Raw genomic sequence first — 17,209 nt, 5'->3', positions numbered from 1 at the left:
AAATTTTGTTCCAAACGTTTTGAAAAAGTCATACATTGAGCTAATGTTATGTTGTGGAAAATGACATTTAGTTCAATATGGCCATAGAGCAAGCATCCATTGAAAACGTTTGCAAACCATAACCTGTCATGCGGGATATCAGTTTGGTCCAGTGTCTGTGGAATTAAGTGACATCACATCATTGACGATTGATCAAAAAATGACCAACATTGGCCAATACCGTTGAAAATGCCAATGTATCGTACACCCTTAACTCCTGATTCTCTTGCCCTTGGTCAAGACTCATCTGTGACTCATCCGTTCAGCATCTAAAATACAAAACACACTGAAATGAATTCCGTTTGAATCAGAGGAAAAGCACAAATCAAAACAAAACATGTTTTGGGGATATGAAGAAACAACAATTGTGTTTATTAATTCAGGAGGAGGTCTACACCGAACCAAACCAAAAGAAAAACAACACATTCATTAAAACATAAGAATTGTACACATCAATATACCACCCAGAATGAGTCCTCTGTGAGATGAACAAACATATGAACATGTCTAGAAAAGATCAGTGGGAAACGTAACAACTGACCTTTTGCAAAAATAGGTGCAACTTTAAGTGTTGTGTTGTGTTGTAATGTGATGTAAAATAGTGAATATGACTACACACTTGCCCAAAACTGTATTAATAAATCAAATTAATAGAGTTTGTCCTTAACATGTGTGAGGGACCAGAATTGGAAGGCAACACAAGAAGTTCAGGAAGAGCAAATTAATTTCTTTCAGCAGCCACTAGGTGGTACCACAAGGCAGCCTCATGTGATCTCTGTTTCGGGCTGTGAGGGGAAGTTCGATTTTTAAATCTGGTTAAAACGGGCAAATTAGGGGAAATAGAAACCTGATGTAAACGAAGATTTTTGTAAAGTTTGTTTTGTAAAGTGACAAATTTAGGACCACGGTCAGGGATCATAATGATTAATGGCAAAGTTGGGGGTCGAGAAGTTAGGAATTCTATCAATCACTCCGTACATTTTGAAAATAGGGATACATATTTAGTAAATATATTGAATAAATAAACAATGTTTTCTTAATTTAATAAAGATTTGACACTGAGAAATTGTTGCAGAGGACAGACTCTCGGCCGGACAGCAGAAGTTTGCCTAGATTTAGTGATTGATTTGAGCAGTCAGGAGAATCTTTGATTTGCTCTCTGGGAAACAATCTTGGCTAGGTATCGCCTTCTCATTTACGGGTTGTTTTTTTTTTCCAAATATGTTCACCATGGAGCTCAAATGATGACCTGAGGAAACACGTCCAGGCCCTGGAAGAACCTAGAACCACCAAGAACCTCTGGTAGCTGGCTGAGACAGTAGCAGTCAGCAGTCAACAGGGAATCTAAGAAAACTGAATCTTCTCTTCTCACACAACATCTGGTTCTGACTTGGCAGTCTTGATGCCTCCACAGTCAGACAGGTAGTCAGTTGGACTCTTTGGACCTGGTCCTGGACCGCAGCCCCTCTCCTGTGACTTCTCCAAAAGCCGCCACCAGGTCCTTGACACTACTGGCTGAGCGAGGCGTCTCAAGCGTCTCCTTTGTCTTCGTTGTCCTCGGTTTAGTGTTCAGACTCTTGGAGCGCAGCGTTGGGTACGTCCTGTCATCTCCCAGATCCTCAGATGGCTCCGCCTCCCCTCTGTAACTGTCCACTGTATCTCCATCCGGGTCCCTTTCACTTTTACTGGAGGACTGCAAGAGAGGCATGCTGGGAGATCTGACGGCCTGCAGACACGGTCCTTGGTCTTGGGAAGCAGGGTTGTAAACGACGTCGATGGACTTCCTGTGTGGTGAGGAGCCAGAGGTGCCTGGCGGTGAAACGGAAGAATGCTGCGTGACCTTTGGCCTCCCCAGTGGAAAGGATAATGCTGCCCCCAGGGGTATTTTGGCCTCACATCTCGGCTCAGATGTTGGAGAGGCAGGACAAGTGTTGGGGGGCGTTTGGACAGGATCGCAGGGCGAGATCAGGATGTCGACATTGGATAGAGACTGAGATCTGTCCTTTGGCTGATCGACCTCCAGAGTGGAACCCGTCTCCTTCAGCTCACCTTCAGACAGGAAGCACAGGTTGAGACCACAACAAAACCACCATCTTCTGGGCAATTAGTATTGTGAAATATTACAGTGGCAACTAGGGATGCATCAGTACAGTTTTCCACAGTTTGGTATACATCACGGTTTTTGGTAACAGTGCGGTTTCGATATTTTAACATAATACTACTCTGACTAGCAAAAATCTTTTTTTGCTAGTTTTAAAAATAATTAAAAGCACAAATAGTAATAATAATTAAACCACAAACTTTACTTTTTCTAAATGCACACAGATCAAATTAAACGGTAGTGCGAGGCGGCTGGAACAAGTCAAATTATTGATAACTTCAAGTCACCAATCTTGGCTCTTGCTACGATCATATGTGTTTTGATAAAGTTTTGTGAGTGGCCGAAACGTACCAAAATACCATTGTTTGCCGTTGAGTACCGAACCGAACAGGGCGTACTGACCGGTTTGGTGAAATATCGAACATTGTTGCATCCCTAGTGGCTACTCAGGCCTAGTCGCCTTGGTAACACAGTAAGACACAAATCCAAATTCAACAGATTCTCCTGCACCGTGGCCTAGTGGCAGTGTCCTCCCTGACATTGGGAGGTTGTGGGTTCAACCTGTGGCTGGTCAAACCAAAGACTGAGATGAATGAGATTGTGGCCTCCTACCTGCCGCCTTCCCTCCCTCTGCAGTCCCGTCTTGTCTCTCTGGACTGCGCTGTGCTTTCCGCTCACTTCCCTCGACGTCACCGCAACTGGACAGCCTGTCGTCGTGGTCCAGCTGATATCGGTACAGACTGTATCCGTCGCCGCTGTTGACGCTGCTGTGCCGCAGCAAGGCGGTCGGCTCGCAGATGGACGATCCTCTGGAACGCGCGTGGACCAGCTCGGCGCGGTCGATGCCCGCCAGCTTTTCCAGAGCGTTCATCATCCGGCCGGAGAACTCCTCCAGCTGTGACAGGCGGAGGTCCACTGTCTGCAGGGCCGCCTTCATGGAGTGCTCCCTCTCATTGACCTCCTCCAGACGCATGGACATGTTCTCCACCCTGAGCAGAGACAAAGACAACAGGCGATTCAATTCACATGGCCCTCTCAAGCACACACCGGCACACACTCAACACACAACAGGAAGAAATGCAGCCACGCCAGCTTCCTGTCTTGAACAAAGTAAAGAGTTGTCCTAACAAATCTGGCCTCCAGGGCCAGAGAGATGGACAAAAATAAGTTGAGCTCAGATGATCTCGACAAAGACAGAAGATCAAAGGAGAAGACCTCTCCGATGTGACTCGGATCCTTTCATTGTTGGACGACTGCTTCTCGTCATCCTTCTCTCGAAAGTATTCCTCCACGCACTGCTCCTCAAACTCGTGCAGAGACTTCAACTCTTCTGGACTCAGCACCAGCTCTGAGGAACAGACACAATTCTTCTCAGAAGAGGTAGGACTCTCACGTCCCTGTGGACAGAAGGACTTGAAGATCTCAATCTTACGGAGTCGACGTTCCCGGTCTTCATGTTCTCCTTCCGGCCTCCGTTTGCAGCGGCAGCACAGCCTCCTCAGGACGATGTAGATGTGGGGGAAGACAATCAGGGGCGGCGGCAGGATGGGGCGATCGTGAAAGGTCATGATCAGCTGATAGCGCTGGAACTTCCACACCTGATTGGAGATGGACTTCACCTCGAAGAATGTGTTGCTGTAGATGAGAAGAGGATGCAGATGGAACTGGCACTTGAGCTCTTCTTCGAGACCCACATGTCTCCACTTTGAGTGTTGCAAGGACTGAGATTCCTGCTTCTGCTTACTTGAAGACGGCGATGAGAAGATTGACCAGCAGTATGTTGGCGACCAGCAGGTAACACGCCATGATGGCTGGAGTCAGCCAAGCTCCAGGGATACAGGGAGGAAGTTTCTTTCCGTCTTCATCGTACATGTTGTCTCCGCATGGTGCTAACACACACACACACACACACAGAGTTACAATCAGAAAACATGTAAAACCACTCAACCTGCAGAACATTGTTAGAGAAACTTACGATTGATTTCCATGGCGTAAACTGTTGCAAACAAAAGGGAGAAGAGATGGTGAATATTTCGAAAGAGAATTCAACTTCATCCTATTAATCTGGAAAAGATTCTGTTAAAAATTTGGCATTCACAGAGATGACTATCAGAGCTGAACCCTTAGACGGTCAAGGCCCAGTGTTTATGATTTAGTTGCTGTGGCAACCATCCTGGTAAACAGTTCCTGTGGAATTAAACGGTGGGGTGATGCTACAGGCTGCACTGTCACAGTTTGAACACTAGGGAAAGATAATGTCCCACAGGGGGTCAGAGTCACAGTGGGGGTCAGGGTAACCAACGTGGGACAGTTGTGGAGGTCGAGGGAGGTCATGCCAGCTGTCTCACTGGAAATCTTACTATGAACTCTGGTCTTACGGTCTATGGAGTCTGCAAACACCTCTCCGTAGATCATCCAGTACGGCATGTAGAAGATGTTCCTGGCCAGACGCCACGTTGGCTCCTCGTCTGGGTGGAGGATAGCTTGTCGCGCTACACCAAAACTCATCAGCACCACCAGCATGATGACCACAAAATAGAGCATGTCGATCATCTGTGGGACAGTCGGAACAAAGAGATTCAAGGACGGGTTTTGGGACAAAGTCAAACATTTCACCTCTTTGATTGACTTGAACGACTGACTCAGGTCTGTGTCTGCTTCAATTCTTCCTGGACTGATGCCACCTGCTTCTCAAAACCTGCTGCTTGCTACAAACACTCTAGCTACTGTTACTATTGCTGTGTCCTACAGTGCCTCTTGTGTGCACTACAATGAGTGTTGTCTGTAATGAGCTTTAGATCTGGAAAAAGATTGAAGGTTGGTCTTAAGTCGTTAAGCCTCTATCTCTAACTTCGAAAGAAATATAACCTCGTTAAAACCTATACTTAATATGTAATATAATGTTGCTCTTCATGGATGTGCTTTATAATGTATTTACAACATGAAACGGTACCATTTTGCCGATCATCATGACGTAGGGTCCCAGGTACTTGTTGACCCCGAAGATATCGAGGACTCGGATGTACCAGAAGATGATGTCCACGCAGTAGATGACACGTCCATAGCCCATAGAGGGCTCATTCTGCAGCCGCAGCAGCAGACCCAGCAGGAAGACAGAGATGGCCGCGAGGTCGGTGATGTTCCAGTAGTCCTCCAGCCACACACTGATCTTCTGCTTCAGTTTCCCTGGCTCCGACATCAGGATCTGACACCACATTCAAACGGGGTGACATGATACCATCAAAAAAAAGCTTGTGGCAATTTTGTCCACGTGTGATTCGTCAAGTTAAGCCCGGTCCATGACAACAGACCACACAAGTTAAAACCACAAGTGGTGCGTGACGATGGAACTCCTCACCTGTCGAACCTTTTCCAGGCCTAGAGTGATGATGTAAGAGATGACAATCCACTCTTGCAGAGACGGCCAGCGCTCCATCTTCACCAGGATGATGTAGTTGTACAACATCAGGTAGACTAGGTAGGAGATCTGACAATACACAAACAAACACACATACACACAGTGTAACCAAGGCTAAACAACCGATTAAGAATCTGGAACTGCCGTGTCATTTCCACGGGTTTAAACTTGCCGTGTTGAACCAGAACTTTGTGAATGGAGTATTATAGAACTCGTAGATCTTCCTCCCAACAGGAGTTCTCCTCTTGTGTTTTTTCTGCTCCTCCTCTTCTTCCCCTTTCTGGGACGTGGCGTCCACATTGGAGGCGCCATCCTAAAATAGATGTCAGCAGTTAGACAGCTGCGAGCTGACCGCCCTGCAGCTGCCGTCTCGTCTCTACCTTGCACGATTTGTTGTCCTCATCTTTATTTCTGCTGTTTTCGCTGTCCTTGGACGAATGGAACGCGGTTTCTTCACCGAGGCGGAAGTCCATGAGGAGGATGCCAGGAGGGAAGACAATGCCCAGAATGACCTGAGGACGGACGAGGACTCTAAGTTGTGTGGAGCAGTAGTTAGGTTACAGACACCTGTTGCAGGTTCAAATGCATGCTTGGCATTTAGTGTTTTCCTTTGGCAGTAAGTGAGAAACACAAGCACGTCTGAGCTGGTTCCTCAGCTACAGCAGACCACCACACGGAGCAACTTATCCACCGTTGAATCACCAACAGGAAGAAAGAGAGGTTTTCGAACCTTCAGGCTGTTGCTTTTGCCCATCCGCAGGCAGCCCATCCACATGTCAGTAAGCAGCATCTGGCTGCAGGTGTGGGCAATGAAATCCCGATGCTTGGCGGCCACGGCAAGCTTCAAACAGGTGGAGTTGCTCCAGTTCTTCAGCTCATAGGTCAGGAGCTTCATGGCCACCTGCTCGTCATGTTTGTAGGACTGATCCAGCAGTTCGTAAGCCAGCTGACCAAACTCCCTGAGCGGAAAACACATTGGGAAAACTCTCAGACAGGCCCCTCCATCTCTCATCTGCTGGTCCCCCTGGTGGAGCATCGCTTTTTGGTGAACGACATATCGCTTGATTTTCCAAGCGGGAGTCCTTATCACAGCCAAATACTGGACACAAGACTCTGCAACAAATTGGACTCTTCCTTTGGGACTTACCTGGAGTTGTTTTCCAGGTCCTGGTAGATGTCATCCACCAGCTCACTCTGAGATGACTCGTGGGCCATGGCCTTGTACAGCTTACAGGCCACCAGAGCCTTGGCCATGGCCTCCTCACCCCGCTGCCACAGGAAGAGCGCCATCTTCTGGCGCTTCATCAGCACAGCCCACACCATCAGCTCATGGAAGGGATACTGGAATCTGCTGAGCTCAGGGTCGTCTACGTCGATGTCCACCTCCTCTTCCTTCTTCTTGTTTTTCTTACCTTTGCCTTTCTGCCGAGGTTCGTCATCCTGCAGGAAGTTCACATGAGTACACGTGAGACTCCGACCCAGTAAGGAATTTGCATAGTAAAAATCAGGCGGGGAGCATCAGAACAAACCTCCATTCCAAGCAGTTTCAGTGCTTTCGGCTGAAAGAGAGAACAGGAGGAGCCTCTTAGTATCCAGTCGAAACTACCGTAGAATAATAGCATCACGATCAATAGATCAGCCAGCCGTCAGATCACTCTTCTGATCTTACCCTCTTGAGACCGTACAGGTTGTTGTACAACGTCCTGAAGGTCTTCCTTGTGTATTTGCAGCGGTAAGCTCCACCCATCAGGAACTCTAGCACCAGGCCAATGTCGATCAGGGTGATCTGGTAATCCGGAGGCAGGTTACCCTGAAATAAATAACAATATTTTGACTTCACACTCATAACACTCGAACACACGCAGACACACACACACACACACACACACACACACACACAGACACACACACACACACACACACACACACACACACACACCAGACAACCATAGCAGCTGCAGCAGGCTGTAAAAATGTCTTGAACACAAAGACTGGAATAATGCAACATCAGTAAAGATCGGCTATCACTCTGTGACATCATCATACGCAGAAATTAAAACAGGAACAAAACCTGACCTTCTTCACGTCTCGGACCACAAAGTGCAACGTGTTGGCTGGTCCCAATTTCTGCAGGAGAACGACAACAACAACAACTCTTTAAGCAACACTCTCTGTCCTTGATTGTGTCTTTTTTATTTTCTTTTGTAATTTTCTTCTCATTTTATTTTTGCCACGCCAAAAATGAAGTGAAATGCAGCATCAGTGTTCACACTTCCTCACCAGTGCAAGGTTTTGGTTCGGGCATCAGAGGGTCTTCTTTTGTGTCAAACATTGTTATCACGGTAGCCTGACAACTCACCGTGTTGTACAGCTCCTCCAGGCGAGGAATCGTCAGGAAGTGGTGGATGTTGACGCCGTTTTCGATCAGCAGCTTGACAAAGTCGACGCGGTCCAACACCAGCGCATCCATCATGGCCTGTTCCAGGGAGTTCACCTGTGGCCACAACATAGTTGGTGCCTTGTCAGTGTTGAATATCTCAAGGGTTTTTTTTATCTCTGCCGGTTGAGTCTTCGGCTCTGTAATCTTTGTTGGATCTCTACCCAGCTAAGCAGTGCCAGTTTCCTGGGATCTGTCTCTTCGGGGGGCTCAGGTTTGGTCTTGCCTCCTTTTCCTTTCTTCCCTTTGGCTTTGCCTTTCCCTCCTGCAGCTCCTGCTCCGCCTGCTGCGCCTCCTGCAGCCCGCTGGGCCGTCGGACTTTTAGGCCGATCGGCAGATATTGCACTCACGGGCTGAGGGAAACATAATCAAAACTGATAATGTGACATCTGACAGATTCTTTCCAATCCATCCCCAATCATAACTGCTCTGTGTGAAGTCCACAAGGTGGTGATAACAAGACGAACAAGTCTCACCGGTGCATTGAGTCCATACACAAAGATCTGACTGCGAGCGATGTCCACTCTGTTCCAGGCCAGTGCCAAACTTAGTTGATCCGAAGCCGATGCGTTAGTACCTAAAAAAGAAAGAAAGAAAAAAAGAAAGAAAGAAAGAAAACACACACACGAGCAACAAAGGCAATGAAGGATGACGACAACCAAACTTCTGAAACACCAGTGAGACACGGATGGGAGTTTCACCTTTCAGCAGAGCTGTCAGGATGGACATCTCAATGTCCTGCTGTCCCTCGGAACCCATGCGGAACACCGTGATCTGCGCAGGCACATGGCATTCAACACTGAGATTGGCTTTGACCCTGCAGTAGCTCAGTGCTAACGCTGCCCCTAGCCATTCAGTATCACGGTCCCAGTGACAGACTCAGTTTGGGGTAACAGGTGCCGAAACTGAGTGCCACTCAGAGGGTTTGGATCAAAGGACTGGGCGGTTTGTTAATCTGAGCGCAATCATCTTAAGTATGACGATTTTGCCTCAATGTATAGTCAGCTGGTGCAGCTGTCACAGGAAGGAGCAGAGGATTGTGGGATTAAATAAGGGAGGGGGGTCACACAACAATATCCATTAAGCAGTTTTCAGGTCAGAAGTAAAACCTCTGTCATTTGGTTAATGTCGCAGAGTTGCTGGCATCTCGCCCCGCTCACATTTCCCAGCATTCCTTGGGACGGTCATTGATGAGCGCAGGGGTGGAGTCAGCCTGGCTTAACAGTGCTGAGGGGGAGGAGCAGGGTAACCAGAAGGAGGAGCAGAAAGAGAGCTCAGGGCCTCTATGACGAACCAGGGCCCGAAGCCTATGACCCCGAATGGACTGACGAACACGCGTGAGAGGCGGGACCCACCAGCGCTCTCTTCTTCATGCACTCCATCACCATGAGGAAGATCTGCTGCGCCTGGCCGCGGCTGTAGTTGAAAGTCTTCTGGATGGTGACCAGCAGCTGGTCTTTGACGCCATCGCTGAGCAGCCTGAGGTCAACAAACAGAGGCGTGTCACACTGACCCGCGACCCTCAACCCCTGCCTCCACACCTCACTCACCCATCCTCCCCACAGTATCGGTGTGCGAAGGAAATGATGTCAGAGGCGCGGCCACTGCCATCACAGACCACGACAGGCACTGGAGGCTCCTCCCTCAGACTTTCCAACACAACAGAGATGATGTTAGGGCCCCCTTCTAGGATTAGGCAAACCACAGGCACCCCCTGACCCAGACCTGACAAAAACACACACACACACACACACACACACACACACACACACATTAGTTTGCTCATCAGATACTTGTTGTACAAGTGTGAGTCTATCTAAAAGTAATTCTGGCTCACAGTTCAGCCACTTCTTGGAACCTCGGAACGTCTATTTTATACTGATGTCTTTAACGTTTGCTGCTAGCAACCATTATTTGCTGAGTTAGCTATTTGCTAACTTACAGGCAGCGCCCCCCAGCATCCAATATGACAGCCCATTCATTGCTGCGCATTTACTGAAAAAGTTCTTGGTTTCCCTGATTGCTTCTGCATTATGAAGCCCACAGAGCATGTGCAGTTGGGTCACTTCCCATCATGCCCCTGTAACTCATGTAATGCATCAGCCAATCAGAGCAAACCGAGACAGAGCACATATGGTGCTGTGATGTCATGCTGGGAATAAACTTTTTTCTGGGGATTTTCTGGCTTTTATACATTTTTCAGAAAGATCGAAAGTCAATGAATTACCGCATCGCAATATTGCCTGTCTGGTATCCAGTTCTCATAATACATTCATGGCTACACGTCTTTGAAACTATACGCTGACAGGGTTTCTGGTCTGCAGCTTGTGACTGTAATGCGTGACGGGTGACGCCCCCTTTGCTGCCCCAGCCTTCAGAGAGTTTCAGGCACAGAATGACAAAGGGAACACCACAGGTCACATGGCACTGCATATACAGTGGGTGAAACTTTTGGGATTCTCATATATGTTCGATGTGTGTGTGGTCACATGGGGCACTGTGGGATGGAACTCGAAGACCATCAGAAGGGCGCATGAAGGAGGATCGCTAGCGTTAGTGTTGCTCTAACGTCAACTGGTTAGTACTGACTGAAATCCAAGGCACTCATTGGCCGTTCCAAGTCCCATGTGGGAGGCTTTGTGACTCACGGGTGTTGATCTTCTGCAGAGCAATGTGTTTCTCCAGCTGCCGACGGATGCGGACCTCGGCACCATACTTCCCGCAGGTTCCATTGTCGGCCAAGATAAAGTGGGAGTGGTTGCTGTTTAGGACGGACAGCTTACTGAGCGGGTTGGACATGGTCTGATATGGCCGTGTCACCTGAAATGCACACAAGATTGGTTAAGTAGAGTTGGGAGGAGCCACAACTAAATGATTTGATCTCGTCTTACGTCTCGGCCAATGAGGTCGTCTTTGTTCTCCACGATGCCCCATGGCGCGATGCCAATGGCACAGACTTTTCCTCTGGACTTTGAGGAATGGTCTTTGAGAGCATCTCCCACATGCCGGATAACGCCTGAAACGCAACGGAAAACGGCTGAAAACGGGTCACATGCGACATCCCCCAAGTGCGGCCGGGTGCGTGTGTGCCATACCTGTGCTGACCCCCCCGGTGAAGATCCAGGCCCCGGTGGTCACGGACGCCTTGATAAGGCCTTTTCCAAAGACCTGCTTGAGTTTTGGAGGCAGATCAAAGTTCTGCAGGCCTCCGTGGACCGAGATGAGCAGAGTGGGAAGCTCCAGCTGCCAGTCCTTGACCATCAGGTGGAGCAGGTGGTCAGGTTTGGAGTCAAAGGAGACCCGTATGTACTGCAGAAGAGGAGGTAGGGGTGTCAAGGATTCAGCAGAAAACCCAATTCATCAAATTTTCAAATTGTGCAGCAAGTGTCAAGACCGTGGCCTTGTTGACGTGTCCGCTGCCCTGAAACTCCAGTAGTCCGTAGGCGTCTGTCGGGGAGGTCTGAGTGTGTCTGAGGGGGCTCCACCTTTCGGCAGGCTGCACCTCCAGCTGAACCAGCGGCGTCGCTTCCTCTTTGGCTGCCACGGCCACAGGGCCGTGTTGCGCCACCAGCTGGCCACAGCTGCACCTGGACAAGTGATCATCTCTCAGTGGAATTGTGACACATCTGGAAGCTCGATTGGTTTGATTGAATGCATTTTGTTGTGACAAATAATTTGATATCACGAGCTTGATACAGTTCTGTCCACCTTCAACTTTCGCTGATTCTACTTCAAATGGGGATTTAGTTGTACCACTGGTTGTCCTCAGTAACACCTTTAGGTTCCTGACTTCACCCTAAACAGCAGGCTCCACCTTAGGGATGATGTGACTATAACCTGCTCCCACATCAGACACAACGTTTCCCAGCTCCATTGAATTTATTTCATATGTCCTTCTGGCAGGAGTCCATTGTAAATGTTTGGAAATGGGATGGGCCTTCAAAAACAACAGTCAGGGTGTTGATGGATGAACCATCTAGTAGTGTGAGGCTTCCTATTTCTGGGAGGGGCGCCGCCTGATGTGCACCAGCAACCCCCTGGTGAGCAGCGATGGTGGGTGGAGTTTAACTAAAGTATCTCCTATCAACCAGTCAGCATTGGTAAAAAAAAAAAAAAAAAAAGGTGCTCTTCTTTTTCACACGAAGACGCCAATCAGCTCAGCAAGCTAGTCCTACCTGCTGCTGTCTTTGCTGACGATGATCTGGATACATTCTCTCTTCTGGAAGGTTTTCTCAATCCATGCTCGCTGGGTCTACGGAGAAATATCAAATTAACACTGGGGGTCAGACATTTTGCTGAAAAAAACGATGTTTCAGAGTTAGCTTGCGGTTGCTTTCAGGTGAACGAGCAGAGAGCAGCGATCCCACTGTTGACACGCGAAGGGATCTGGCTAATTTCTGTGAGAGTGGAGCTTTGCATCTCTCTGTGGATCAAATCCTCTTATTGTCCTCCTCCTAATCCCACAGGACTGTCCGTCCAATCGGCTCCAGGCGCACAGCACTCACCACTTCCGTGGCAGGACGCGGCTGCTCAGTAAAATGCTCTTTGGATGATGAGGGATTATTGCCGACTTTCATCTTCTTTTTATGTTAAAGTCCTTCCACATTGGAAATTGTTTGATGGAAGTTCAACGGCAGCCACCCTACTGCTCTTTTTTAAAATCATTTCTTTTCTGTATTGTCCAAGTTCACATAAACAATGTGCACCAGCTTTATGACGTACTTACGATTTTCACCAGCGGTCAGTTTCCGCTTTATTTCCTACTTCATTCACAACAGCGGGAAAATGAACATACAGCTAAGATACTGTCCCTAGAGTGCAGTGGCCACACAAAATATGAAGGGTATGGTTTGTAGTTACCCAGTTTACCAAGGTGTGTAGGTGACAATTCGTAAAAAAGCGAAATTTACGGGCACCAGACCTCCACCCCCGTCCTAAGTCAAGAGAACCACAAACAATTAACGCCTCACACTGATTAGAATTAACTTTGGCCAATCAGAGGGCTAAAGAGGCTGAACCGCAGGAGTGATTTCTTAATGAGATTCTGCTGGAGGCAGACTGACGGGATTACCAGGTTTTAACGAGATTAATGATGTTCACCAGAATGAGCTGTGAAAAGGCCGACACAGGAAGCGGATCTTGGCAGGGAACCAATCAGCGCTGAGAGTTTAAGAGCCACTGAAGCCATGCCGCCACTGCCAGGCCTGTAAATTGCCACCTAAAGAAACTCTGGGATACCCTGGAATGCAGCGTTCACACTCTGCTCCATTTTTGCGGTTCGGTGCTGAAAACTGGCTGGAGAAGCGACAGTAAACATGCCAGAGTAGCAAAACAGACAGCGTGTTATCTCCGTTCACAATGACCTGCTGTTTTTACAAAGTGAAAAACGAGGAGGAAGCCAGTCCCGGCATGAGAGAAAGTCACTTTGAAGTGACTCCACATAGTGATGTGAAGTCCAGAAAACTGCACTTTGATCTCCATGCAGGGGGCCACGTATGGACCTCCACCAGCCCTTCTTTTGGGTGCTCCATCAGGGGGCGATAGATCGCTTGGGTCAGCATTCAGGAGCACAGTCACCTGCTGTCTGTGTCCCCGGTGGACCCAGCCAATCAGAACATCTTTCCTGCTGCCACCATAAACACACGTCAAGTTCTCAACCCCTCCACAGTCCTGTGGACGACTGTCCTCACAAAGACAGACTGAGATATTTACTGACCTGAGATCAGATGTGTGGCGTTCAGCAAAATGTTCAAGTTGTGGCCTCTCACCTTCTGTGATAGAGAGGAGGCGCTGCGCTTGACGGATGAACGTTTGAAGGAGCCATTGGTTCCTCTCCGCCCCCTGCTGTCCATGTTGACCCACTTCAGCTGTCCTCCATACTCATCCCCTGTCTCCTCCTCTGTCTTCCGTCACCTCTTCGGTCCTCTGTCTCCTCTTATGTGTCCTCCTTTCCCGGTGTCCCGCTGCCTCTCGCGTCCTCGCTGTCGTGCTGCGTCCTGGCATCTGTGGGCGGACACCCCCCCTCCTCCTTCTCCCCCTCCATCCCCCGTCCTCTGTAATCAGGATTAGTAGATGCTGCTCTTTAATGGATGGAGGTTTAATAAATTCTGATTGAAGGTAAATCCACTTTAGGATGAAGCTCATCTTTCATTTTCTGCATCAACAGAAAATCTGCGGGGAAACGCCATCACGTGTTCCAACCCTAAACCCTGCAGTGCGGGCTCACCTCAGCAGAAAGTCGCAATGGAGTACAATTTAAATGTAGGGCTGTTTCTTTCACTTTAGTGGTCAGTCGTTAGCTGTTGACCACTGGCGACCACTACTATTACATTACTATTATTATTACTATTACGCACTATTTTTGACTCTCACGGAAATACGAGACAAAGCGCGAAAAGAGTTCCTTTTCAACTCAATACAATACAGGATGCGTAACTAAATTCCAGGCAATTCTAGTTTTCAAGGTACGGTTGTCAACTTGGTCATGGTGTAAACACCCCTCATCTCGACGGACATTTCCTGTTGCAGGTGAGGAGAGGAGTCGCTCCTGAGTCGTTTTATTTATTCTTATTCTTATCTTTATTTCTATTTTTTATTTTGTTTGTAATGTGATGGTGATGATGATGTTGGTGGTCGATGTCAACTCGGAAATGCAGTTTTTCTCTTTCCTCTATCCACTGTACGTATGTATTTCAGATTTTGCTACTTTACCTTCGCTCTTCTATCTGTGTGGCTGTGCACTGAACCCGCTACTTATGTGTTTGTGTACAGTATGTTCTACTTTCTCCACAACCAATGGCTCTGTAAGGACACAATAAGGTTGAAAGTGAATTGAAGTTCCCAGAGCCAGCAGGACGGCTCCTGTTAATTCCCCTGAGATATATTTTACACGTTGGGTTGGAAACACAAAGAATGTATCTGGTGTTTGCTGCTTTATTAACACGTGAAGACACAACCAGTTATTTGTCAAAGTGTTGAATTTAAAATGATACACTTCCAGCAATCAGGCTATTATTTGTGCAACGATATAAAAAAAAAAAGTTCAAACGTGATCCGTGTTCATTGGAGAGAACCAGAGCCACTCGTTGGTGACGTACATTGTCTGTTTCTAATGCGGTGCTTCAATAATTCCACAGAAACAGAAGAAGTCCTAAGAATGAATAATGCAAATAAACTAAGGTACATGTTTTGGCATTTATTAGTTAATTTCAATCCTTTAGCAAATAAATAATTATGTCGATGAACGTATGATCAGGTATGTTACATTAAACTATCATCATCTTTTGCTCTAGAGCACAAATACATCATGTAAATCATGTAATTTATGAAGAATAAATCATGTAACTTAGGAACTAATGCACTCACACTGTCCTCATCACAACTGAAGACCAATTGACTCTGAGGAATAATCTAATGGAGGAAGGAAGGTTGTGGGTTTGAGTGTGGGTGTGGCCTATGTCCAGTATACACAAGTGTGTAGAGTGGATGGTCGTCTCTTTGTGACAAAACCCCGCCTTCACCCGAAGGTAGCTATACAGGCTCCACCCCCTGTGAGAGCTGGGAAAAAAACAGAAGCAGGAACGCGTGAATAAGGAATTAACAAACTTATCTGCAGAAAAGAGCAAATCACACGCGTGGTCTTTAGTACCATGTGGCCTGCCAGCTCCAGCCGTGCTCCTCACAAGTTGGTGGAGGAATGCGTACTGGAAAAGTTCTCTGTCCGAAAACGAACAACCTTGTTGTGTGGCGTCGGCGTGCACAGACAGCGGCGGGTGAAGACCTGCCGGCACGCCTGCCGGAAGTTCTGGGACAGGAAGGCGTAGAGGACGGGGTTGATGCACGAGTTCCCGTACGACAGGCAGTGAGCGATGATGCGGAAGGCGAAGGACGCGTCGTCCAGCGGGAAGACGCCAAACTCCACCCACATGGCGATGACGTGGTGAGGCAGCCAGCAGAGGGCAAAGGCGGCGACCAGCAGAAGAACTGTCTGAGCCGTCTGCAACCACAGAACACGGGAGGGAACTGATGAGCAAGATCTCCTCCAGGACCCTCAAACTCCAGCAGAACCTCACCGGCGGAGATCCGTTTGGATCTCTGCAGGACTTTCACAAATTTAAACAAACAACAACTTTTCTCTGTCGTTCTTACAAAAGATTAACCTGAGTAAAAGAGAACAGAAGTCGAATCCATCAGCTCCGACCAAAAAGATCGAGGACGGGGCCTGATTCTCATGCTTCCTGGTTCTACTGCTTCCTGGTTCTACTACATCATTCTTTAATTCTTTCTTTCATCATTTTCTGCATCTGGTTCACTTTTTCTCGAGGCCTCGTAAAAAGAAACGAGGACGTGGGTCGGGGCTCCGACCCAGTGTGTGTGTGTGTGTGTGTGTGTGTGTGTGTGTGTGTGTGTGTGTGTGTGTGTGTGGTATTGCACCAATGGAAAGTTCAGCAGCTGCTGTCTGTCTGATTTACTACTTTAATCATCAGGACAAACATTTAAACAAAAAGCCTCGAGTGATGAAGGCAGCAGACGGTTTTAGGACGGATAACTTTAACTGCCGGATGAACAACGCCATAAAAGGCTCCGTGATTTCCTGTCAACGTGAAAACCAATAAAGTGGGTTATTAAAACCGTTTCCTCGCCATCTTCATTAAACTTCCTGTTTCTCAGCACATCGGGGTGGGGGGAAGCAGGAGCTCCGAAAGCCGAACACTTCTGACTGGGAGGAAAAAAAATTCTATTCTCGGACGACCTGTCTAAATATTTCTTTGCTCCTGATACTAAACTGACGCCAGATCTGCTGCCGCTGGACGTCTGCACACTGTCGGCCGTCCCCGCCGGCGCCTCCAACTGTCTGCTCTGTGACGTCACCTTCAGCCTGATCACCGTCTTTACCTTCACTGAGATCAACCGAGCATAAAGAAGCCACCTTCTCCATCTCCACCTCCATCAGTGCACCAGGACACTTTCCCCAGTTTCTCCACTCCTCCTCATTCACATCTCTGGAGTTACTCCTGATGCCAGGAGGTGGAAGAGGTGGAGATGGAGGAGGAGGAAGAAGAAGAATAAGAGAAGGAGAACTGTACCTTTGTTTTGGACTGCTCCGACTTCTTCGACATGTTCTTCATCTTTACATGGAGATGAATTAAAACCTGAAGGGGCATCAAGACAGAGGCAGTGCGTCAGCTAAGCCTGACCTGTCGAGACAAAGTTC

General features: G+C 47.9%; 2 protein-coding genes across 3 annotated transcripts in view; both read right to left on the bottom strand.

The window, feature by feature from the left end:
* Nucleotides 1-493: 493 nt before the first annotated feature.
* Nucleotides 494-13,934, bottom strand: LOC142883189 (transient receptor potential cation channel subfamily M member 1-like). Its single transcript, XM_076017870.1, has 28 exons — nt 13,764-13,934; nt 12,171-12,247; nt 11,390-11,582; nt 11,091-11,304; nt 10,887-11,011; nt 10,644-10,815; nt 9,546-9,720; nt 9,351-9,474; nt 8,697-8,769; nt 8,472-8,572; nt 8,160-8,348; nt 7,918-8,052; nt 7,635-7,685; nt 7,228-7,368; nt 7,088-7,117; nt 6,706-6,998; nt 6,289-6,517; nt 5,939-6,070; nt 5,731-5,871; nt 5,499-5,627; nt 5,094-5,345; nt 4,519-4,693; nt 4,116-4,136; nt 3,885-4,029; nt 3,573-3,775; nt 3,356-3,488; nt 2,753-3,129; nt 494-2,088 (listed from the first exon to the last, which is right to left on the bottom strand). Exons 1-28 carry the CDS (start codon nt 13,845-13,847, stop codon nt 1,466-1,468), a joined length of 4,737 nt encoding a protein of 1,578 aa, XP_075873985.1. The 5' UTR covers nt 13,848-13,934; the 3' UTR covers nt 494-1,465.
* A 981-nt stretch (nt 13,935-14,915) lies between these two features.
* Nucleotides 14,916-17,209, bottom strand: part of galr1b (galanin receptor 1b) — a 3,948-nt gene continuing 1,654 nt past the window's right edge. The window contains exons 2-4 of one of the 2 annotated variants that reach the window (XM_076017835.1): nt 17,082-17,147; nt 15,644-15,991; nt 14,916-15,552 (exon numbers count right to left, since the gene is read on the bottom strand). In XM_076017835.1, the coding sequence (XP_075873950.1) occupies nt 15,674-15,991; nt 17,082-17,147 (384 nt within the window). In that variant the 3' untranslated portion in view covers nt 14,916-15,552; nt 15,644-15,673. Of the gene's footprint in view, nt 15,992-17,081; nt 17,148-17,209 lie in introns of both variants that reach the window. The other variant, XM_076017825.1, reaches the window with a different exon arrangement.

This window comes from Nelusetta ayraudi, unplaced genomic scaffold, assembly GCF_046127955.1.
Source record: "Nelusetta ayraudi isolate G7.1 ecotype Tasmania unplaced genomic scaffold, CSIRO-AGI_Nayr_v1 ptg000002l, whole genome shotgun sequence".
Taxonomy (NCBI): Eukaryota; Metazoa; Chordata; class Actinopteri; order Tetraodontiformes; family Monacanthidae; genus Nelusetta; species Nelusetta ayraudi.
The sequence above is the reverse complement of the archived record's forward strand: the minus strand, read 5'-3'. Positions and strand labels throughout refer to the sequence as shown.